The sequence below is a fragment of the Sphaeramia orbicularis genome, unplaced genomic scaffold (genome assembly GCF_902148855.1).
Source record: "Sphaeramia orbicularis unplaced genomic scaffold, fSphaOr1.1, whole genome shotgun sequence".
Classification (NCBI taxonomy): Eukaryota; Metazoa; Chordata; class Actinopteri; order Kurtiformes; family Apogonidae; genus Sphaeramia; species Sphaeramia orbicularis.
In genome coordinates this window covers 464,477-490,157 of record NW_021941461.1, presented here as the reverse complement: position 1 = coordinate 490,157, position 25,681 = coordinate 464,477, and the positions used below count along the sequence as shown (strand labels likewise).

The 25,681-nt window shown below is 37.8% G+C and overlaps 1 protein-coding gene across 1 annotated transcript in view; it reads left to right on the top strand.

The window, feature by feature from the left end:
* LOC115415849 (CD109 antigen-like) overlaps positions 1-25,681 on the top strand; it is a gene marked incomplete at its 5' end in the record, with an annotated part of 37,364 nt that overhangs the window by 1,940 nt on the left and 9,743 nt on the right. The window contains 21 exons of the mRNA XM_030129500.1: positions 1,780-2,007; positions 2,864-2,989; positions 3,254-3,293; positions 3,888-3,969; positions 4,069-4,153; positions 4,431-4,578; positions 4,811-4,920; positions 6,118-6,387; positions 6,967-7,068; positions 7,156-7,218; positions 8,128-8,301; positions 9,570-9,722; positions 11,946-12,035; positions 13,461-13,530; positions 13,616-13,724; positions 16,726-16,843; positions 18,586-18,699; positions 21,640-21,858; positions 22,741-22,882; positions 24,796-24,972; positions 25,057-25,141. Of these exons, the coding sequence (XP_029985360.1) occupies positions 1,780-2,007; positions 2,864-2,989; positions 3,254-3,293; positions 3,888-3,969; positions 4,069-4,153; positions 4,431-4,578; positions 4,811-4,920; positions 6,118-6,387; positions 6,967-7,068; positions 7,156-7,218; positions 8,128-8,301; positions 9,570-9,722; positions 11,946-12,035; positions 13,461-13,530; positions 13,616-13,724; positions 16,726-16,843; positions 18,586-18,699; positions 21,640-21,858; positions 22,741-22,882; positions 24,796-24,972; positions 25,057-25,141 (2,705 nt within the window). The remainder of the gene's footprint in view (positions 1-1,779; positions 2,008-2,863; positions 2,990-3,253; positions 3,294-3,887; positions 3,970-4,068; positions 4,154-4,430; positions 4,579-4,810; positions 4,921-6,117; positions 6,388-6,966; positions 7,069-7,155; positions 7,219-8,127; positions 8,302-9,569; positions 9,723-11,945; positions 12,036-13,460; positions 13,531-13,615; positions 13,725-16,725; positions 16,844-18,585; positions 18,700-21,639; positions 21,859-22,740; positions 22,883-24,795; positions 24,973-25,056; positions 25,142-25,681) is intronic.

Genomic DNA, 25,681 nt, shown 5'->3' with positions numbered 1-25,681 from the left:
GCAGGCTTGGTTAATATGTGGTTTAAATGATAGATCTGGGTCAAATAGAACTCCTAGGTTTCTAACTGTGGTGCTAGAGGCTACACTCACATTGTCCAGAGTGACTATCTGGTCAGATAGGGAGTCTCTTGCATTTTTAGGGCCTATTATAATGACCTCTGTTTTTTCAGGGTTAAGTAAAAGATAATTAGCGCTCATCCAGGTTTTAATGTCACGGACACAGGAACTTAGTTTATCTACTTGTCTGGTCTGATCAGGTTTAATCGATAAATACAGTTGTGTATCATCTGCGTAACAGTGAAACTTAATGCCATGTTTTCTAATAATGTTAGCTAAAGGCAGCATGTATAGTGTAAACAAAATGGGCCCGAGGACCGACCCTTGTGGCACGCCGCAACTAACTCTGGAATATGTTGATGATTGTTGGTTTACATTAACAAACTGGTACCTATTAGATAAATAGGATTTAAACCAGCAGAGGGCTGCTCCTCTGATGCCTCTGTCCCATTCTAATCTCTGCAGTAGGATACTGTGGTCGATAGTGTCAAAAGCTGCACTCAGGTCCAATAAGACCAGGATCCAGACCAAACCATCGTCAGCAGCTAATAACAAGTCATTGGTTACTTTGACTAATGCGGTTTCAGTGCTATGATGAGCACGAAAGCCAGACTGGAAGTGTTCAAATAAACTATTGTCCTGTAAATGCTGACACAGCTGTTTAACTACCACTCTTTCAAGAACTTTTGAGAGGAAGGGTAAATTAGATATAGGTCTGTAACTGACCAGGAGGTCAGGATCTAGAGTAGGTTTTTTCAGAAGTGGTTTAATAACTGCAAATTTAAAAGATTGTGGCACGTAGCCAGTAACTAGTGAGGTATTAATTATAGTTAGAATTGTGTCAATAGTTAGGGGCAGAGTCTGTTTAAAAAGTTTGGTTGGGATTGGGTCTAAGAGGCAGGTCGATGGTTTGGAGGACATAATGATAGATGCTACATCAGCTCCATCTACAGTAGTGAAATTATCTAACATTGTAGGGGGGTTTAGAAGAGATTCTTGGTTAGTAGCCTGTGCTTTGTCAGACCTAATATTTGGAAGTAGTTCATCTATTTTGTTCCTAATAGTTGAGATTTTATCGTTAAAGAATTGTAGGAAGTCATCACAGCTGAGAGTAAGTGGGATAGAGGGTTCTACTGAACTGTGACTGTTTGTCAGCCTGGCAACAGTGCTGAACAGGAATCTAGGGTTATTCTTGTTTTTCTCGATTAAGGATGAGTAGTAACTAGTTTTAGCCTTACGCAGGGCCTGCTTATAGGCCAATAAGCTGTTTTTCCAGGCACTAAAAGAATGCTCTGAGCTGGAACGGCGCCATAGCCTCTCTAATTTACGTGCTGCTTGTTTAAAGGAACGTGTTTCGGCATTATACCAAGGAGAAGCTGGCCTTGGCTTAACAATCCTCGGCTTGAGGGGGGCAACTACATCCAGAGCAGTCTGTAGTGTGAGCATGGCACTATCAACAAACTCATCACATGCAGCAGGGCTAGACATGTTCTCTACATAATCAGACAACAGGGAAGGAAATATTGGCTGAATTATCTCTCTATACCTTGAGACAGAATGATCACATAACGAATAAACCATAACCAATAAAACAATAAAATACAACAATAAAAACATAATAAAACCGATGAAACAATTGGATTTATTCCCAATAAAACAATAAAAACACAGTATTTATTTGTAAATTTAAAGCCGTGTGTCTGAACTGCGGTGTCGATGCAGATCAACGGTGACAGTGACTCCGCCTACGTCCTGGAGGTCAAAGGTCATGTGGGCGGAGTTGAAGTTTTCTCCAATCAAACTGAGCTTCAGTTTGAGTCCAGATGTTCTCACACCTTCATCCAAACGGACAAATGGAAGTACGGACCTGGACAGAAGGTCAGGGTCCGAGCGGTGACGGTCAACGCTGACGGGACACCGTCCACCGGCAAAGTGGACATCCACGTCAAGGTCAGTCTGAGGACACACACACACACACACACACATTTAAGATTATTGTATACAGAAGAATGACTGAATTTATTTTGGGTTCTACGTCAGTCATTGTCCTCTACATTAATCATAATAAACAAAAAATAAAAAAAGGAATAGGCTAGAAGTAACAGTTTATTTTTGCCTCTCCTTTTCAGTTAATGCACTGCTTTCATCAACTCAAATGTGAACAGCATCGAGCAGTCACACCAGAATAAAAAAACACATCTACCATCTCAGTTCAGTATTTCTGAATAATTTAAAACTGAAGGTGTTTTTTTTTTTTTAAACTTCACCAAAGGAGTGGATAACTTACCTGCATCATAAGGTCCATCCCATAATTTCCCCCCCACAGTCCCAGTCCGTCCAGACCTCCCATCTGCCCTCACTGTAGTCCACTCACACATGAACATCTCTGAAATGTGAATGACTCTCACTTAACTCCAAGAACCAGCTCCGGTGTGTGACACAGTCCTGTTTGAATCCTTCATGTTCCATATTCCTGTTTGGAAACCATTCTTTATTCCTCTTTTTAAATAGATTTATGTTTGTACTTTCCTTTATCTCCTGTTCTAGATTGTTCCACAGCTTGTTTCACTCATACTTTTCATTGTTTTTACTTTAAGAGTTTTAAAATTCAGTTCTCCCCTTAGATTGGATCCTCCTTCTCTTTCACTGAACATTCCATGGATATTTTTTGGCAGTAGATTATTTCATGCTTTGTGTTGTTTGAATATATATTATTATTATTATTACTATTTCTACTGTACTTTTGTTCCTTTTGCTGAACTTGTTTATTTTTCAGTGTATATTTTGTGTGTGTGTGTGTGTTTAGGACCCTCGTGGGAACCTGGTCAGACAGTGGACGTCAGTGGACAGTGTCCTCGGGGTCGCGACCTTAGAGTTCCCTCTGTCTGAACATCCTCCTCTGGGAGAGTGGACCGTCCACGTCAACACCAACGTACGTCTGACCGTTTATTAAAGGATCAACAGTGAACGCAAACACTCACCGTCAGCGAGATAAAGGAAGAAAAGAAAAGGAAGAAAAGAAAAGAAAGAAAAGAAAAGAAAGAAAAGATGAGATGAGACATATGATCCAATAATAAACAGTTAACGAAACAGTTCCACTTTTGTTCCTGAAGGTTCTTCAGTCCTTCCATGGTTCATATTTGGATGTAAACTCCTGTTTCCCTTCTCATTCATCATGTCTGCTTCTGTGTTCCAGGGCGTCTCCACTGACAAACATTTTATGGTGGCTTTTTACGGTATGTTCATGACCTTTGACCTCACACAGAATGTGTCAGATGTGTCAATGTCCACTGTTCAGTCACTGAAGCTGTTTGTGTTTTGTTTGTGTTTTTGTTTGTGTTTGCATTTGGGTTTTTGTTTGTGTTTTTGTTTGTGTTTTTGTTTGCGTTTGTGTTTTTGTTTGTGTTTGCATTTTTGTTTTTGTTTGTGTTTGCGTTTGAATTCGTGTTTGTGTTTTTGTTTGCGTTTGTGTTTTTGTTTGTGTTTGCGTTTGAATTCGTGTTTGTGTTTTTGTTTGCGTTTGTGTTTTTGTTTGCGTTTTTGTTTGCATTTGCATTTGTGTTTTTGTTTGCGTTTTTGTTTGCGTTTTTGTTTGCGTTTGTGTTTGTGTTTGCATTTTTGTTTGTGTTTGCGTTTGAATTCGTGTTTGTGTTTTTGTTTGCGTTTGTGTTTTTGTTTGTGTTTGAATTCGTGTTTGTGTTTTTGTTTGTGTTTGCGTTTGAATTCGTGTTTGTGTTTTTGTTTGTGTTTTTGTTTGTGTTTGCATTTGTGTTTGCATTTGTGTTTGTGTTTATGTTTATGTTTTTGTTCGCGTTTGTGTTTGTGTTCAGAGCTGCAGAAGTTTGAGGTTCTGATTGACGTTCCACCGAAGATCTACCATGAAGACACATTGACTGGAGTGGTCCGGGCCAGGTGAGGACCCCCTGACATTAACACCACTAATAATGACGCTGGACAGTCCCATCTGAGCGTCCACGCCCCTTTACTAACCCCGCCCCCCTCCGTTCTCAGGTACCTGCACGGAGAACCAGTCCAGTACGGACACCTGAACATAACATTTATCCACGGATACCAGACCAACGACGACAGCACAGAGGTGAGGACGGGTTTAGGAGATTAGACTAGACTAGATTAGACTAGACTAGATTAGACTAGATTAGACTAGACTAGATTAGACTAGATTAGACTAGACTATATTAGACTAGACTAGACTAGATTAGACTAGACTAGATTAAGACATAATAAACATATATTTGTACACAGATTATGGACTTATTCTACAGACTGAGGTGATATTAACAGACTACACAATATAAATATTATAAACATATTATTTTCATTCTGTTCTTTTTCTTCTGTTGTGTTTTGTGTAGTTTGATGGACAGTACACTTTCACATATGAGTCGAATGACTACGACTACGGAATGCACAAAAGAGATCTGAGTAAAATGATGATGTACGACGGAGGATTCCACCACGACGACGTCCAGATTATCGCACATGTCACCGATTTTCTCACAGGTAATTTTCTTTAGTGTGACTGCGGTGGCACTGGTTCTGTTCTAGTGGGTCCAGATCTGAAGTGCAGAGGCAGGTTCAGGATCCTTTATGTCGTTCAGCTTTGGTTCGATGAACGAAAAGAAACGAGCTGACATGACCATCTACAGGAGGACATGTTAGAAAAGCAGAGTTCCGTTTGAAAAACCGAAATGTTCCTCCATTAAACCCACAGAACGTCGGTTGTTTCTTTCAGGTTTTACGTATTCCACCACAGCTGCCGTCCATTTGGCCAGAGACAGATTTAAACTGACCTATGAGGGCCACCCCAGGATACTGCGTCCAGCCATGACCTTCTACACCACGGTAAGAACTGACCCAGACCCAGGGCCAGACCCAGGGCCAGACCCAGGTCCAGACCCAGGGCCAGACCCAGGTCCAGAGCCAGAGCCAGGGCCAGGTCCAGACCCAGGGCCAGACCCAGGTCCAGACCCAGAGCCAGACCCAGAGCCAGAGCCAGAGCCAGAGCCAGAGCCAGACCCAGACCCAGGTCCAGAGCCAGGGCCAGAGCCAGGGCCAGAGCCAGACCCAGAGCCAGACCCAGAGCCAGAGCCAGGGCCAGGTCCAGACCCAGGACCAGGACCAGAGCCAGAGCCAGACCCAGAGCCAGGTCCAGACCCAGACCCAGACCCAGGTCCAGACCCAGGTCCGGAGCCAGACCCAGAGCCAGAGCCAGAGCCAGAGCCAGGGCCAGGTCCAGACCCAGGACCAGACCCAGAGCCAGAGCCAGAGCCAGGGCCAGGTCCAGACCCAGGACCAGAGCCAGACCCAGGGCCAGGTCCAGACCCAGAGCCAGACCCAGAGCCAGACCCAGGTCCAGACCCAGGTCCAGGTCCAGAGCCAGACCCAGGGCCAGGTCCAGACCCAGACCCAGACCCAGGTCCAGACCCAGGTCCAGAGCCAGAGCCAGGGCCAGGTCCAGACCCAGACCCAGGGCCAGGTCCAGACCCAGACCCAGGTCCAGACCCAGGTCCAGACCCAGGCCCAGACCCAGGCCCATACCCAGGTTCAGATTCAGGTTAAGGTTCAGGTCCAGGTTCAGGTTCCCCTTCGGTTCTTTACTAAACAGACCCAGGTCCAGGTTCAGGTCCAGGTCCAGGTTCAGGTTCAGGTTCTGGTCCAGGTTCAGGTTCCCCTTCGGTTCTTTACTAAACAGACCCAGGTCCAGGTTCAGGTCTAGGTTCAGGTCCAGGTCCAGGTCCAGGTCCAGGTTCAGGTTCAGGTTCAGGTTCAGGTCCAGGTCCAGGTTAAGGTTCCCCTTCGGTTCTTTACTAAACAGACCCAGGTCCAGGTCAAGGTTCAGGTCCATGTTCAGGTTCCCCTTCGGTTCTTTACTAAACAGACCCAGGTCCAGGTTCAGGTCCAGGTTCAGGTTCAGGTTCAGGTTCGGGTCCAGGTTCAGGTCCCCCTTAGGTTCTTTACTAAACAGACCCAGGTCCAGGTTCAGGTCCAGGTTCAGGTTCTCCTTGGGTTCTTCACTGGAACCTTGTCCTGGTTTTTCAGATCAAACTGTCCACCTTCGATGACCAGCCGCTGTCCGTGGATGACCGCTCGATGACCGTCCACGTGTCAGTCATCCAGGAAACGAACAGCCCCTGGGGGTGGGAGCACATGCAACGGACGGGCCGTCAATCAAACTGGACCCACGCCCAACAGATGGACCACATAATGGACGGAACGAAGACGGAGGAGGTGGAACTTCCTGTTGGAGCCGACGGCCTGATCCCACTGTACATCCACATCAGGAACGACACCAGAACACTCACCATCGATGTTAGTACGATAAGTTATGTTAAGTTAAGTTAAGATAAGATAAGGGGAAATGAGATAAGATAAGGTTAGATTTGATAAGATAATGTTAAATAAGAGAAGACAAGATAAGGTTAAATAAGATAATATTAAGATAAGGTGAAATAAGATAATGTTAAATAAGAACAGATATGGTGGAACGAGATAAGAAAAGGTTAAATAAGAAAAGATAAGATAAGGTTAAATAAGATAAGGTCAGATACAGTTAAATAAGATAAGGTTAGATAAGATAAGATTAGATAAGGTTATATAAAATAAGATAAGATAAAGTTAAATAAGATAAGTTAGGACAGGATAAGATAAAATAAGACAAGAAAAGATAAGGCAAAATAAAATGAAATGAGATAAGATAGACAAGTCAAGATGCGTTAGATAAGATAAGATAAGACCAGATAACATAAATTTGACATGAACTTTTCTCAGGATTTTTCTTCTGAATAAACTGAAGCCAAAACGTAGTCAAATATCAGTGGAAGACGCTCAAATTTAATAAGAAAAGAAAAGACCGTACCTCTGTCTTCATTCCTGTTTTTTTTTTTTCAGGCGTCTTTTCAGGACGCCCATGAGACGCTACGACTCTACGCCAGTTACGAATCGCCCAGTAACTCCTACGTGCAGATTAAAAAACCCTCCAAAGTTCCAACGGTAAAACCACAGAACCTTCCTGTCGTATATTTACCTTCACATCTGCTGGGTTGGACAGTTCTAAATACTGAGTGTTTGTTTCTTCAGGTGGGTTCAGCGCTCAGACTGAAAATACAGAACAACTTCGACCTGACTGAGATCCACTACATGGTACGAAAACCACTGAACCATCGGACAACTGCGAAAAACTGTACCTACAGTTACGAAAAGTCGAAAAAACCGAAGTGTGTAATGTGGGTTTTTCCATTAGATAAGATAAGATGAGATAAGATAAGGTGAAATAAGATAAGGTAAGATAAAAAAGATAAGATAAGGGGAAATAAGATATGGTGAAATAAGATAAGATAAGACAAGATAAGTTTAAATTAGAAGAGATAAGAAAAGGTGAAATAAGATAAGGTGAGATAAGATAAGACAAGATAAGATAAGGTTCAATAAGAAAAGATAAGGTGAAATAAGGTAAGATTAGATTAGATAAGAGTAAATAAGATAAGATAAGATGAGATAAGGTCAAAGAAGATAAGATAAGAAAAGGTGAAATAAAATAAGGTTAAATGCGATATGATAAGGGGAATTAAGATAAAGTGAAATAAGATAAGAAAAGATAAGATAAGGTTAAATAAGATAAGGTAAGGTGAAATAAAATAAGATAAGGTGAAATAAAATAAGATAAGGGGAAATAAGATATGGGGAAATTAGATAAGATAAATGTTTCATTGAAAAAAAAACAAGAGTTTTGACGAAATTGTCATTTTTCCATTAGGCAAATTTTTATGCACAAGTTATATTCTCGCAATTTGAGGATCAATGGAAAATAATAATAATAATTTTGTTCATTCTTTCAGTTAATGTCTTGTTTTTGAATCTAGAATATAAACATAAAAACACTAACACATCCAGGATAAAACATGTAAAATCATTGAAGTCCTGAAGTGTTGTGGTTTTGACTGAATTAACACCAATATAAAGCAGTGTATCGTCTGCACAGAAGGAGATCCACCCATTACAATGCATTAAAATGACTTCAGACTCTGTTTGTTCTCGTCCGTTTACTTGAAGGTGAAGGTCAAAGGTCGGCTGGTGTCTGCTGGGAAAACCACAGGTGATCTGACCCTGTTCCCACAATCCACCTGGGCACCTGTGGCCTGCATCATCGTCTTCTGTGTCCTTCCAAACGGCGAGATCGTCAACGATGTGATGCATCTGCCGATCGAAGTATCTTTACAGAACGAGGTGAGTTTTCATGATAATCAAAATAATTTAATTTCATCATCTATTTTATGTCATTTTCATTTTGTTGCATATTTTATATTGTTTTCATTCTACTGAGTTTTTTTTGTTTTTTGCATCTTGTCGTGTCTTTTATATAATTTTCATTGAAGTTATATTTTTTAAACAACTTGTGTAATTTTTTTACCTTGTTTTTTTGTTTTATTTTGTCTTTACACTTACTTAGTTTCATCTTTACAGTAATTTTTGTAAAATTTTTTTCTAATTTTTTATTTGTTAAGTCTTTGCGCTTATTTCGTTGCATTTTTGTCTTATTGTTTTTATCTCACTACGTCTTTTACATCTTTTACATTTTTGTTTCATCTTTTACATTATTTTCCATTTTCTATTTGTTTTTTGCTGTTTCATTTTGTTCCATCTTTCATATTGTGGTCATTCCAGTGACTTTTTTTTTCTCTCTTTTTTTTTTTTTTTTTTTTATCTTGTTTGGTCATTTTTATTTTGTCTTTTACATCATTTTCATTTAGTTACATCTTTGAAGTAATTTTGGTTACAATTTTCCCCTTCATTTTTTATTTATTCTGTCTTTAAGAGTATTTTTATTTTTTGCATCTTTTAAGTTTTGTTCTCGTTATCTCAGTACCTTTTTTTCTTCACATTTTTCATCTTTTACACTATTTTCCTTTTGCTTTTTTTTCTGTTGTCATTTTGTTCCGTCTTTCATATTATTATTATTCCACCAACTTTTTATGAAAAACATTTTCATGGTCATTTTTATTTTGTTGTTTACGCCATTTTTATTTAGTTACATCTTTGAAGTAATTTTTGTTACATTTTTATCTCATTTTTAATTTAAGTTTTTACACTTGTTTTGTTTCATCTTTTATGTCTTATTGTTTTTATCTCACTGCATCTTTTACATCTTTTACATTTTTGTTTCATCTTTTACATTATTTTTAATTTTCTATGTGTTTTTTTTTTGCTGTTTTCATTTTGTTCCATCTTTTATATTGTTGTTATTCCAGCTACTTTTTTTTTGTTTTGTTTTTTTCATCTTGTTTGGTCATTTTTGTTTTGTCTTTTACATCATTTTCATTTAGTTACATCTTTGAAGTAATTTTTGTTACAATGTCAACATGAATGAAAGACGTATTTCCCGATTGGGATATTAAACATTTTCCAACCTCTGAAATACATGCAAAGTCTTCGTAATTTCTTTCTTTATGCTAAATGCGGATCTGCTTGTATTTTTTGGACCTTCTGTTGTTCAGGTGTCTCTCAGCTTCAGTGACTCGATGAAAAAACCAGGACAGGAAGTCACTCTGACGGTGTCAGTGGCTGAACCCGGGTCACTGGTCGGGATCCTGGTGTCGGACAAAGCGACGAAGCTGGACGGACCGGACAACGACCTCACTAAGGAATCGGTGAGAACCGGACCCCAGGGTCATTTCAGAATCCAAAAAATGACTTCAGGATTTTCTTGTACTTGAATTACTCGAGTACTCGTAGCTCTAATTATGTCCACTTCCAGAAAAACAGTGTAATATAGAAATTTTTTTGGTCCTTTTTCTTATTTTTTGGAAAGTGTACCCAGTCAACTTTAGTCACTTTTCCATTGGACATCTGCACAAAACTTTACCAATATTTACTAAATGTCCAAAAAACAGAAGTGCGTAATGTCGGTTTTTCCATTAAATCACAAATGCGATGATTTGTTTATTTATTATCGCAAGATATCACGAGAAGTCATTCCATAAACATGGCGATGAACATCAATATTTTTATTTACAGATATATTCATTATTATTATATATTTCCCCTTTATCTACTACTAAATTAAAAAATGATTGGGTTTCCTGGTGTGTCCACACATACCGACTAGGGCTGTGTATCGGCAAGAATCTGGCGATACCAATCACAATAGTAGGATGACAATACGATATATCATGATACTGTTAAAAAGGCAATTCTTTTTGTTTTTTTCTTTTTTGTTAAATGATTATTTCCTTGAAAAATTGAATTACAGCAGAAATTTGCACAAATACTAAACATATTTTTACTTGCTAATGCTATATCACCAAATGTTCAAACTGTGTTCAAACTGAAATTCTGTTTTACAGACATTCCAGTTTCAGATCCTGTTCAAATGTTCAGATTCTATTAGTTCACAACTAACATCAGAACAGGATTTGAGTTCAATCTCAACAAAGGAACGAACATTATTGAATAAAAGAGTGTGAAATAAGAATAAATAAAATGGAAACAAAAACGCAAAAGTGAACCTCCACGATATCTGCATTTGAATAAATACTTAAAAATATCAATACAGTACATTTTAATATCGATACAGTATTGTGAAATGAAATATCGCGATATATTGCAGAACCAATATTTTCTTACAGCCCTAATATCCACACAGGTTTCTTCTTCTTCTCTTAATGTAACATCCGTCAACATCCATTTTTTTAATTCACATGACTAGTTGTGAAAAAAGGTCTTTCCATTGCAGTTTTGCGTGATATACCATTTGCGCTATGCCCAAAAAAAACACCTCTTGCCAGAGCTAAAACTTTTAATCAAAAATGAATCTTTTGGCAAATTGTCATTTTTTTCCAATAGGTAAATTTTTATGTGCAAGTTATATTTGCGCAATTTGAGGGTTGTAGAAGCCAATAATGTAATAACAACCGATAATGTAATAACGGCCAATAACTTAATAAATTTGCCATTTTTAAAATGTAATAGGCCAATAACGTAATATCTGGCCAATAACGTCATAAAAGTCCTGAACCGATAATGTAATAGCTTTTGGCCAATAACATTATAACTTATTACATTATTGGCTCAGTTATTACATTTGCAAAGAATTTTTTTTACCAGGCCAATAACGTAATAACCAGCCAATAAGTTATAACGTTATTGGCCAAAAGTTATTACTTTATCGGTTCAGGACTTTTATTACGTAGTTGAACAGATATTACATTATTGGCTTATTACATTTTAAAAATGGCAAATTTATTATGTTATCGGCTGTTATTACATTTTTGGCTTCTACAAGGGTTAATGGAAAAGCGCCTAGTGAGTACATTTGGTTAGCGTTAGCTTTAGCTACAGTATGGATATTAAACTGATGCTAACTCTGACTGAACATCCCCCTTCTGAGAACCATCCATTGCTAAAACCAAAACCAAACGTCTCCCGGAGGCCCACATCGGAAAACAAAAACATTTCATAACTGCAGTGACATTAGAGCCGCCGTCAGACAAAAGAAAAGTCCACGTAAAGCTTTTGTGACGAAGCTGAGGTCAGAGTGTTTAAAGGCCACGTCCACTCATTTTCTGTTTTCTGTCCTTTGTTTTATTTTATTGTCCTGTCATCGTCGTCTTCCTGGAAACTCCCATGATTCCCTAGGGTCCTCAGCTTAAACATTCCCAGCACTGATCGTGTTGTTCTGATAAAACCTCCTCCTTCATGTAAACATATGACACCTGACCCCCCCCCCCCCCCCCCGCAGTATTAACTGTGAACTGTGAACTTTATTCCGACTCGTCCAAACAAACAGGTTTTAAACAATAATCGTCCTTTTGTGTTCTGTCTTTTTGTTGGTTTGTAACTGAAGTGGCTCTGATGTTGTTGTTGTTTCGCAGATACTAGAGGAAATAATGGAATACAGCGAACACAAAGACCAACAGCTGTCTGCGATGCTGCAGATGGGAGATCCGTACTCTGTGTTCATGGTCAGCACATGCGCTCAGATTCACACACTTCAGCCCATTTATGGTCAATAACATCCACATCCTGAAGCTGCAGGACAGACATTTTCCTTCTTTTACTTTAGCATTAGTTTTATTATATTTATAAGATTTGTATGGAAGTCAATCTGTCTCATCAGATTTTGAATCATAAAAGCTACTGAATTTCTTGCACAGAATTTTTTTACACTAAAATTAAGTATTTGAATTTTTTGTCTCTGAATTCAACTATGTTCATGAATTTAGAATTAAAAAAATTCAGATGCAAAAAATTCTGAAGCAAAAAATTCAAAATAAAAAATTTCAATGCAAAAAAATCAGATGCAAAAAATTCAGACGCAAAAATTTCAGACGCAAAAAATTCAGATCACACATCCAGGACACCAAGGATAAGCAATTGATTCTATCTGAAGTCGAACCCACAGCCAGCCAACCGAGTTACGTTAGGTTGGTCATGTGACACCGATGCAGGAAGACGGTCAGCACGGATGTGTGATCTGAATTTTTTGCATCTGAATTTTTTTAATTCTAAATTTATGAACATAGTTGAATTCAGAGACAAAAAAATTCAGATACTTAATTTCAGTGCAAAAAAAAATTCAGATTTGGATGTTTGGGTGTTTAAGGATTAAAGGTGGACGTTTGGGTCTGTAAAGGTTAAAGGTGGACGTTTGGGTCTGTAAAGGTTAAAGGTGGACGTTTGGGTCTGTAAAGGTTAAAGGTGGATGTTTGGGTCTGTAAGGGTTAAAGGTGGATGTTTGGGTCTGTAAGGGTTAAAGGTGGATGTTTGGGTCTGTAAGGGTTAAAGGTGGATGTTTGGGTCTGTAAAGGTTAAAGGTGGACGTTTGGGTCTGTAAAGGTTAAAGGTGGATGTTTGGGTCTGTAAAGGTTAAAGGTGGATGTTTGGGTCTGTAAGGGTTAAAGGTGGATGTTTGGGTCTGTAAAGGTTAAAGGTGGATGTTTGGGTCTGTAAAGGTTAAAGGTGGATGTTTGGGTCTGTAAAGGTTAAAGGTGGACGTTTGGGTCTGTAAAGGTTAAAGGTGGATGTTTGGGTCTGTAAAGGTTAAAGGTGGATGTTTGGGTCTGTAAAGGTTAAAGGTGGACGTTTGGGTCTGTAAAGGTTAAAGGTGGACGTTTGGGTCTGTAAAGGTTAAAGGTGGATGTTTGGGTCTGTAAGGGTTAAAGGTGGATGTTTGGGTCTGTAAGGGTTAAAGGTGGATGTTTGGGTGTTTAAGGATTAAAGGTGGACGTTTGGGTCTGTAAAGGTTAAAGGTGGATGTTTGGGTCTGTAAAGGTTAAAGGTGGATGTTTGGGTCTGTAAAGGTTAAAGGTGGATGTTTGGGTCTGTAAAGGTTAAAGGTGGATGTTTGGGTGTTTAAGGGACTCTCTGTTTTCATTTGTTGGTTCCAGACATGTGACCTGTTGGTTTTGACCGACGCCTCCCTCCACATGGAGGAAAACCACCTGGAGCTCGGATTACGTAAGTGTTGGTAATCACTAGCCTCTTCCCTTCGTTTCCTGTGACGTTCGGATGCTAATGCTAACCGTCCTCTTCTTCTAAACAGCAGGGGAGGGAATTATGATGCTAGATTTGGAAAGTTCAGACGGACCCCCTGAGCCACCGGCGCGAACGTACTTTCCGGAAACGTGGATCTGGATGGACGTCAACACAGGGTGAAGAAACACGAACATAAAACATGAATATGAATATCGTTAGCCTCCTAGCATAATTGACTAGCTCATATGATAAATAACACAATAAAGTAAAATTAAGCAGCAGTGTTAGGAGAGTAAAGTTATGCAAATATCACAATTTAGACAAAAATATGACTCAGCCAATTATGCTAGGAAGCTAACGATAGGCTAACACATGTTATGGTAAAGCTAACACTGGTAATAGTCCCTTTTCGACTGACCCTCAAATTGCGCAAATATACCTTGCGCATATAAATGAAATATCACAATCTGGACAAAAATATGACTTGAATAATTATGCTAGGAGGCTAATGATGGGCTAGCACATGTTATGCTAAAGCTAATGCTGATATGGTAATAGTCACTTTCCCATTGATCCTCAAATTGCGCAAATATAACTTGCACATAAAAATTTCCCTCATGGAAAAATGACAATTTCACCAAAACTCTTGTTTTTACGATCAAAAGTTTTGGTGCTGGCAAGAAGTGTTTTTTCAGGCGTAGCACAAAACTGTAACGGAAAGACCTTTTTCCACAACTAGAGTCATGTAAATAAAAAAAAAACAAATGTTGACGGACGTCACAATAAGAGAAGAAGGGTAGTGACAAAAACATGTGTCGGTGGGTTAGGGTTAGGGTTAGGAACAGGGTTAGGGTTAGGAACAGGTTTAGGGTTAGGGTTAGGAACAGGGTTAGGAACAGGGTTAGGGTTAGGAACAGGGTTAGGGTTAGGGGGGTTGAGGTCAAGGTTCCTTTATTTGTACCTGTAGGTAGATTTGTTTTGCAGTCTAGGTGATTGCCTTGGCATTACAACAACACATACAGTGAACATGTTAGACAGGCACTAGATCATACTTACAGACAGGACAATAAGTGCTCAGTGTTCCACCGTTCATCTGTACAGCAGCATGGAGAAGGAAAAGAACAAAATAAATAAGATCCAATAAATAAAAACAAGATGCAATAAAACACCATAAAAACCAGAAAAGATAAAATAAAAATCTGGGATAAAAACCTGGATAAGAACATAACATTAAAAAATTTAAAAATTTGAAGTCACAATAATAATAAATAGAGCAAAGAAATGGAATAAATAACTAAGTAAGTTAAAAGTGCAATGTCACTGTTTCTTCTTGAGCTCAGTGACGGTGACAGGAACAGCTGTTTTTATAAACGCTGTGTCCTGAACCTGGGACTAAGAACCTGCGTCCAGAGGAAAGGAGCTGAACTTCACCTGGTAAAGGATGGAGTCATTGTTCAGAACTGACGGAACCATCAGAACCATCCTCTGGACCTGTTTAGTGGACAGGGAGGAGGGGCCAGACTGGGACTGACCAATCAGGTGACTGGACCATCTGACTGTTTGATTCAGTGAGTTTCTCTGAAACTGAGGTCTGAGCGAACCACGGCACCAGACAAAAAGAGAAAACAGACTCAATAAAAGAACGATAAAACCCAGTTCAGATGTTGGGTCCATGTGGAAGTGTTCCAGTGTTCTAAGGCAGTGGAGGCGCTGATGGTCCTGTTCACACACATCTGCAGTTTTCAGTAAAACTCAGTTTTTCATCTATTATCGTCCCAAAGGTATTTGTCTGAGTGCACTTGCTCTATAGTCTGACCTTTAATTACAGTGACTCTGTGCCTGTCCTGTTTCTTCCTAAACTCGATGATCATATGTTTTGTTTCAGATCAGTTCAGGTGAAGGTGGGACTCCTCACACACTGGACCCAGTCATCAGTGACAGGACTGGACTGGTCTGCCCCTCTGTGAGCAGGCTGACAAGGACTGAGTCATCAGCATACTTAATGATGCTCCTGTTTTCACATTCACTCTGACACACATTTGTGTAGAGAATGTAGAAGAATGGAGACAGGAGCCAGGCTGGAGGAGAACCAGTGGAGGAGAACACTGGGTCTGACAGAACCCCATTCATCCTCACTCTGTGGGACCTGTCTGTTCAAAAGTCTAAAATCCAGCCCATCAGATTTTTACTGATCTAAAACTGTTCTAAAAGCCTTTTAATTCAAATGTGGGGCTGGATTGTGTTAAAAGCGGAGGAGAAGTCTATAAATAAAAGCCTTGCAGATGACCTTTGACCTCCACATGTTTAAAAATCCTGTTGAACAGAGTCAGTGTGGCGTCTTCCACTCCTCTGTTGGGCCTGGATGTGAACTGCATTGGATCCAGCTCATGTTCAGTCTCCTTTAGAATCACAGACTGAACCAGTTTCTCACAGACTTTCATGACTACTGAGGTGAGAGCGACAGGCCTGAAGTCATTCACAGTTTTTGGACGGCTGGACTTAGGGACAGGGACCACCACAGCATCCTTCCAGGGAGGTTAGGACACACCAGGAAACCAATTATTTTTTAATTTAGTAGGACATAGAGGGTTAATATATAATAATAGTCAATATATCTGTAAATCAACACCATATTTACGTTCATGTTTATGGAATGACTTCTCGTGTCATCTCACGATAATAAATCAACAAATCATCGCGTTTTTTGATTTAACTGAACTTGAAAATTGCACTTGAACGCCCCTTCACATCCTGTTTTCCAACTGGAGAACTGAAAAAAAATGTTGATCCACAAGTTGAAAATGACCTTTGACCTTTTCAACATGGCAGGCAGCAACGATGCATTCATGGCCAATGATAAACAATGGTTTTATTAACCTTCTGCTGCTGTTAGGTGATGATTTTACACATTTATAGAATAAATAATTTTTAAAAAATAAAATAAATTAATAAAAATTATGTATCAGATGAATGACCACGTCCATAAATTGTCTTTCGTCCATTACTCATTTCACTACGACAACAAAAGCACTTGAACGCAACACACTTGTACGTTTGCATTCACTAGCAGAAATGATCACCTTTCCGATAGCCCCTGAAGGCAGCATGAGTTTCCACTTTTCTGACTCCTGTTCCTGTTTCCGTGTGACGTCAGTTTTTTTTTCTTTTTTTTTCCAGTGTTTCAGACAAAGTGAACGTTTCTCTGACGGTCCCTGACAGCATCACCACGTGGACCGCCACCGCCTTCGTCATGTCGGAGAACCTGGGCCTGGGTGTGGTCCAGCGTCCTGCACAGGTACCGGCAGAACCGACAAAACAAAAACAAGCAGAACCTTTATTATCACTGTGTGTTCAGTCAAGTTTTTAGTGTTAATGCAGTCAGTGCAACAATGTGAATAAAAACAAAACAGAAGAAAAATAAGAAGCGAACAAATAGAACTTACAATTTAAAAAAAATCTTAAAAAAAGGTCAAGTTTTTGTTTTTACTTTGTGTTTTTACTAAATTATTGTATGTTTTTTATCATTATCACTGATCTTTTAATCGGTTTTTCATCATAGTGTGTTAAATAAATGTTAAATTAAAAACAAAACATTACTAAAATTAAAAAGTAAAATAAGAAAATAGAATATAAAATTTCACAAAAAGTAAAATAAGAATAGAACTAAAAGTAAAATAAATAAAAATAGACATAAAATATTAATAGACAAAATATTAACAGTATGTACATGTATGACCAATTCTATGAAAATAATACATTTAATATTTTTTGTTCAACTTTTGTTACTTTGTGTTATTATGAAATTATTGCCTGTTTTTATTATTATTATGATTATTATTATTATTATTATTATTATTTATTGTACCGATTTTTTTTAAACCTTTTTTTTTATCATGGTGTGTTAAATAAAGGTTAAATGACTTTTTTTTTCCTTTTTTTAAAATTTTTTTTTACAAAAGTTAAAAAGTAAAATAAGAAAATAGAATATAAAATTTTACAAAAAGTAAAATAAGAATAGAACTAAAACTAAAATATAAATAGACAAAATATTACATTTAAATTTTTTTTGGCAACTTTTTGTTATTAGTTTGTGTTATTACTAAATTATTGTATGTTTTTTACGTTATCACTGATCTTTTAACCTGTTATTCATCATGGTGTGTTAAATAAAGGTCAAATGACTTTTTTTTTTTTTTTTAATAAAAATTAAAAAGTAAAATGAGAAAACAGAATATACATTTTTTACAAAAAGTAAAGTAACAATAGAACTTAAAGTAAAATAAATAAAAATACACATAAAATATGAATAGACACAATATTAACAGTATGTACATGTATGACCAAGTCTATGAAAATAGTGCATTTATTTGTTTATATTTTGGTCAAACTTTTGTTATTACTTTGTGCTATTTTTCATTTAAAAAAAAAATTATTGGCTGTTATTATTATTATTATTATTATTATTATTATTATTATTATTATTATTATTATTATGTTTATTAAAAAAGGTACAGATATGTAAAAGTAAAATAAGAAAATAGAATATAAAATTTTACAAAAAATAAAATAAGAACCGAACTAAAAGTAAAATATGAATAGTATGCATAAATATTAACAGTATGTACATGTATGAACAGGACTATGAAAATAGTGCATTTAAGTTTTTGGCAACTTTTGTGATTACTTTGTGTTCTTTCTAAATTATTGCCTGTTTTATTATTATTATTATTATTATTATTATTATTATTATTATTATTATTATTATTATTATCACTGATCTTTTAACCTGTTTTTCATCATGATGTGTTAAATAAAGGTTAAATAAAAAAAGTAAGCATTTATGTTTGAATACATATTGAATAAATATTAGTTATTATTGTTGTATTAATTAATATTAGTTGTTCTTGCAACCCCAGAGGATTATTCCAGATAACTGACTCTGTCCAGGGTTAATGCAGATTATTGGAGGTGTGTGTACAGAAGAACCCCACAGTTGTGACTTCTTCCTGTTTTCTGATGCTCGTGTTCGTCCTACAGCTCACTGTTTTCCTGGACTTCTTCATGTCCTTGAACGTCCCACCCTTCGTGATCCGAGGGGAGGAGCTTCTGCTGGAGGTGGTTCTGTTCAACTACCTCCCACAGGATCTGAAGGTCAGACCACACACGTGCAACAAACTAATACTGAACATTCACAGTTCCACCGTCTGCTTTAACGGGTCTGCATGTGCGCCTTCTACTGTTAAATATGAAACTACAGCTCCAGTGTCCGTGTGTCAGCGTCATGTTCTATCTAGAATTAATACAGGTTGAGTTTGGGAAGTTATTAAGTTAGGATGTTAGAAGAATTCAACTCATTCAACACTGCAAAAAAAAAAAAAAAAAAGTAAAAAAACAGTATTATTCCGGCAGCAGGGGCGCAAAAAAAGTGCTGTTAAAAAACGGAAAATAACCATCTCATAAAAATACAGTAATTTTCCATAATTCAAATACAGTTGTTTGCCCTAACTTTACATGAGATTTTGCTTTTTTTTTTTCGTTGTTGTCTTTTTAATGTTTAATAAAGAATATTTTCATGTATTAAAACAATCCAATTCCCTATAAATATCTATATAAATAATTTTCAGTGAGACTCAGTTGTCCAATCCACTGATAAAAACTGTATTTGGACAGTTTATCAGTGCTTATACATGTTATACATTCACAAAAATACATTTATTCAACATTTTTTTCGTGAAACCTCCTGTAATTACACAAGATATTTGTCAATTAACAAACAAGTCTGGTTCAACTGACAGAACAAATACTTCTGTTACTGTTAATTGTCAGTAATTTTATCTCGTTTTTTTTTTTTTTTTTTACAGTATTAATCTTTAAATTAACAGTTTAATCTCATAAATAAAGAAATATTTGTGAAATTATGATACATTTGCAAATGTATTTTAACTGTATTTTTCTGTGAAAAAAGAAAAAAAAATCTTTTAAAAAATAGAAATTTTATGGTTCTTCACAGTCACAGTTTTTTCATGTGATTTTCCATTTGATGTGTAAAATCAGTCTGTTTTTGTCATTTCATTGATGTTTTCCTGTATCATAAAAATGCAGGAAAAATCTGTAAAAGAAACAGTGAAAATTCTGTTAAATTACAGATTTTTTTGTTTTTACAGTGAATCACAGCCCATATCTGACTTCTATCAGTGATCAACAGGAACTAGACTGTTATCATTAGAAGGAAAGGAACATTTTAATATTTAAAAAAATTGTCAAAAATTGAAAAATGCAACATTTCTCAAAACTGTGAATAAACTTTGTAGACATTGTCCCAAAGGAAGATGCATATAAAGTTAGAAATGACTCCAAGCAGTAGTTTTGGAGAAGATTGTTGAAATGTTAGACATTGTTGACCTAAGTTTGACCCTTCAAGGTCACTCAAGGTCAAAGGTCACGGACCCAAATCAAAGTCCATATATGACTTCTATCAGTGATCAATAGGAACTATATTGATATCTGGAACCATTTACATGTTCTAAACCATCAACATTAGAAGGAAAGGAATATTTGTGTTTGTCGTTAGCAATTTCTTCAAACATATTCTTCTCTGAAACTACTGGTCAGATTCATTTCTAATTTTATTTGTATCTTCCTTGGGACAACGTCTACAAAGTTTGTTCACATTTCTGTTGTTAGATTGATCTCCTTCATCCAGACCACAGGACTGGAACATAGAACAGAACCTGACAGCCTCACACATTCAGCTGGGATTGATTCAGATTCTGATACACCTAGCATTAGCATTAGCATCAAGCTATTAGGAACATGAATTTGGAAAATCAACTACATCATATCCATTCTACTAATGCTACTAAATGTACATACAGATGGTGTTTGAGTCCTATTAGTCTGTTTATTTAGTTTTTAATTCATTTTATTGTCTTTGAGGGGATATTCAGTCTGTATTTCACTCATCCTGATACTCCTAGTGTTAGCATTAGCATTAGCACATTAGGAGCAGTGAGTTTGGAATATCAGCTACATCATATCCATTCTACTAATGCTACTAAATGTATGTGCTGATGGTGTTTTAGTCCTATTAGTCCATTCATTTATTTTTTAATTCACTTTTCTTTCTTTCTCTTAAGGGAATATTCAGCCTGTATTTTACTCATTCTGATACACCTAGCGTTAGCATTAGCATCAAGCTATTGGGACCAGTGATTTTGTATTATCAACTACACAATATCTATTCTATTAATGCTATTAAATGTATGTACTGATGGTGTTTTAGTCCTATTAGTCCATTTATTTATTTTTTAATTCATCTTTTTTATCTTTGTGCAGTTATTCAGTCTGTATTTTACTCATCCTGATACTCCTAGCATTAGCATTAGCATCAGCACATTAAGAGCAGTGACTTGGAATATCATCTACATCATATCCATTCTACTAATGCTACTAAATGTATGTGCTGATGGTGTTTTAGTCCTATTAGTCTGTTTATGTATTTATTTTTATCATTGTGCAGTTATTCGGTCTGTGTTTTACTCATCCTGATACACCTAGCGTTAGCATTTGCATCAGCACATTAGGACCAGTGATCATCTACATCATATCCATTCTATTAATGCTACTAAACTCATGCGCTGCTGCTGTTTTAGTCCTATTTTCTGTCCGGGCCGTTGTATAAACCTGTTTTTTCCAGATGTGGGTCACTCAGACAAAGGCTCGGAGGCCGTTTTTGTGCGTTTGCTTTAAATCCATATTGTGTCTGAACTGACTGTGATGTATGTCAGTGTGTACCTGCGGGTGTTGTTTTTCTCACGGCTGTGGTTCACAGGGTTTCTGGGTTTGTTTCTTTTTTTTTTTTAAAGTGTCATGTTGCTTTAATCTATCGAGGCATCAGCGGCGTTAAAATCTTTTACGTCTCATATAAAGAGGCGCCCCAACTTTTTCTTTAATCCTCTCAACCTACAGCTCATAAAAGACGCCAAACCCTCAGAGATTTGCGTTGTTTCGTGGGTGTTTGGTTACATATGTCAGCTCTTTTTGTCTGCATTGAACGTGATCTGGGCGGATTCGGCCTCTTTTTGTCGTCAGGTCATGGTCTACGTTACCGAGAGCAACGCCTTCGAGTTCCTGGCGGCGGACAATGATACATGGAGCATGCCCGGTGTTCGCCATGTTTTGGTGGGGAGTCAGAAAGGCGTCAACGTCCACTTTCCCATCAGGCCTCTGGTCCTCGGAGATGTCCCCATCCACGTCAAGGCCAAGTCCACGGTGGCGTCGGACTATGTCATCAAAACACTGCTCGTCAAGGTGAGAAAATCAAACTGGTATTGACTTATTTCTGGAATTTACTAGTGTTTTATCATTTTAAATCTGGTCATTTTAGGCAATTTTATAACGAGATAAGAAATAAAACACACTCCACGAACAACAAGCTGTCATCTTCTACAACACTGAGTCAGCAGTAAAACCCTGAAATGAAATTCACAGAAAATATATGATAAATGTATTAATATAAATACATAAATATTATCAATATGATACTTGAAATAACCTCCTAAGACCCAGGAAATGTCAGCAAAGTACCAGCTTTTTTTTTTTTTTTTTAAATAAGTGCCTACATTGGAAACATCATGATGCAACAGTTTTTTCAGATGCAGTTTTTAACATTTTTATGGAATGTCGTTTGTGGTGGACAGTTTTCTTTTTTCTTTTTTTTTGTATAAAGTTGTGAAACTCTTGTCCACAAATGTGGACAGAAAACCCATAGCTGGGTCTGAGGAGGATACATGTAAATAAATAAATGTGCATAAATAGTGTTGTGTGTAATTATAGTTATGAGGTTATATGATGGAAACGGTCACAAATGTTTAATTCTAACCCTGAAATAACAGTGTTTTTCTGACTTCCTGTTTGTGTTGTTTTATGTATTTGTGTTGTTTTGTTGTGTATCTGTGATGTTTTGTTGTTTATCTATTATTTTGTTGCGTGTTTCTGTGTTGTTTTGTTGTTTATTATCTGTTCTTTTGTTGTGTATCTGTTGTTTCTTTGTGTATGTGTGTTGTTTTGTTGTTTATCTGTTGTTTTGTTGTTTATCTGTTGTTTTGTTGTTTATCTGTTGTTTTGCTGTGCATCTGTGTTGTTTTGTTGTGTATTTGTGTTGTTCCTCTGTGTATGTGTGTGGTGGTTCAGCCTGAAGGTGTGGAACAGTCCTTGGTGGTCTCCAGGTTGTACCAGCTCTCTGCCTCCCAGTGGACCATAACAGACAACGTGGACTTCAAGTTCCCGTCCAACGTGGTGGACGGCAGCGAGAGGGTGATGGTGACCGCCATGGGTACGACAAACCACACCAACAAACAAAAAAAACAACAAATAAATAGACAAGAGCACATTTAGAACTGAGGATAGAACAGCTTCACACAGACGTATATGTGGTCCTAAATCTGGCCCAGACCACTTTCATATGTGGTCCTAAATCTGATACCTATCTGATCTTTTCCAATGTGACTTCAGTCTGAACATCCAGGTCGCATTTATCCGACCTTTACATCATTGAAATGTGACAAACGTCACAGTTCTGCGTCCCAGGAGGAGGAGCGGTGGGAAAAACATTTTCACACAGTGTGTGTCTGTGTGGTCTCATATTCCATCAGGACCTCTTTAGTACATGTGGGTCACTTCAGGGTTAGATTCAGTTCAGACTCAAAACTGATAGAAGTCGAATTTAATGTGGAATATGAACCAACAATCACAAAAAAAATCAGATTTCACCAAGAAAATCTGAATTGTGCATTCAGACCTGCTGTGTGAACGGAGCCAAAGTGAGACACAAAACGACAATCACATAAAAACAGGTGCTGCATTAAAACAGTTCCTTAAATAAACGGTTCCCCCCGATGATGGAACCTCTAAAGCACAGGTGTCAAACATGCGGCCCGGGGTCCAAAACCGGCCCACTAAAGGGTCCAATCCGGCCCACGGGATGAATTTACAAAGTACAAAAATGCAACAATTACCCTGAAGATGTGAACAGTCAACATAATTATCGTACAAGACAAATCACTGAAACATGGTGTTCTCTGCCTCTAGGCAGAACAAATCAGTTACAGAGAACTGTTTTTTATCGGGCCATGGTTGCAGTGAATGGATTGTCAGGGTTTTTGTTGTGGGAAATAACAGAAAATGTTTTCAAAAAAAATTAAAACTTCTTTTGTTTACACAACAGGCATGAAATGGAATGAGTATCGCTAATATTGAAAGATGTCTCATGATTTGTATCAGACAGCTGTTGTTTGGTGAAGGAGTATGAATGTATAGTACTTATTTGGTTTTTTTTATTATTTTAATTGCATTGGGCTGTTGTATATGTCCTGTTTGTGTGTGTGGGAGTGAATGGCGTAAGATTAATGTAAAAATTTAAAATTGTAATGTAATGTAGAGGAGACCCCAGGAAGAATAGCAACTGAATCATCAGTTTCTAATGGGGATCTGAATAAATGAAATGAAATGAAAGGGTATCAAACTCAAAAGTAACAGCATAATAACCTAGAAACAATGACTCCAAATGTTCTTCTTGGTTTAATGTGAGAAAAATAAAATAATATTATGCCTGTAAATAAATAAAATAATGGCAAAATAATGGCAAAATAATAATGGCAGCACCAAATAATAATCTAAATAATGGCAACACCAATTTTTTCTCTTAGATTTATTGCAAAAAACATTACATTCTGATATCGTTTAGCAATAAAATGTCAATAACCTGAATAAATATGAACAACCTGGAATGTCTAAAGAAAATTAAGTGCAATTTAAAAATATTCTGCCTGTTTTGTGCCTTGGTAGATCTGATCTGTAATGCACATGTAGAAATCATAAGTTGAGGCATAATATTGATAAAATTGTACTTATTTTTCTTCAGAAATTTCAGTTTTTTCCAGTTATTCACATATTTTTTGTTTTGGATAGAAATCATTTCATCATTTAATGTTATTTTTTGCACTAAAAAATTGTCAGTTGTTATTATTTATATATTATTCTGTTAATGTTTTACTGGTCCGGCCCACTGGAGATCAAATTGGGCTGAATGTGGAACCTGAAAGAAAATGAGTTTGACACCCCTGACCTCAAGTAAGGAGTCATTATGTAATAGGACTGGACCGTGGACTGTGGACATGTCTTGGGTCTTTTTGGGTCCAGGGTAAATAAAGTTTGAATGTGAATAAATCAGATGTGGTCCTTCCTTAGGGGACATCCTGGGCCCGTCCATCAGCGGTCTGGACTCTCTGATCCAGATCCCTTATGGTTGTGGGGAACAGAACATGATCAACCTGGCGCCGAACATCTACGTCCTGCAGTACCTGAAGGCCACGGACCAGGCCGACCCGGATACCACCAACAAGGCCATTGCCTACATGACCCAAGGTCCAGTTACCACTGATACCACCCCATCCTCCAGAACCCCAGGGTCCGGTCCGATCACTCATGCTCAGTGTATCTTCTGTCCAGGGTACGAGCGGGAGCTGTCCTACCAGAGGGAGGACGGGTCCTTCAGCGCCTTCGGAGACTCTGATCCATCTGGAGGAAGCACCTGGTAAGGGTTCAGCATCTGAGGAGCCATGGAGGCCAGGTCGCCCACACTGGGTCCACGGAACCTCTGAAAATATGGTTCAGGCATCCACCTGGACTGAAGGATGGAGTCAGCAGCATCTACAAAACAGCATTAGAATCAAACCAAACTAAACCAAACAGCTGAACGGCAAAAGTCGGCCTTGGTGCTCAGGTGTTTCTTTTTCTCCACAGGTTGTCGGCCTTGGTGCTCAGGTGTTACCTTTTTCTCCACAGGTTGTTGGCCTTCATGCTCAGGTGTTTCTTTTTTCTCCACAGGTTGTCGGCCTTGGTGCTCAGGTGTTTCTTTTTTCTCCACAGGTTGTCGGCCTTGGTGCTCAGGTGTTTCCTTTTTTCGGCAGGTTGTCGGCCTTGGTGCTCAGGTGTTACCTTTTTCTCCACAGGTTGTCGGCCTTGGTGCTCAGGTGTTACCTTTTTCTCCACAGGTTGTTGGCCTTCATGCTCAGGTGTTACCTTTTTCTCCACAGGTTGTCGGCCTTGGTGCTCAGGTGTTTCTTTTTCTCCA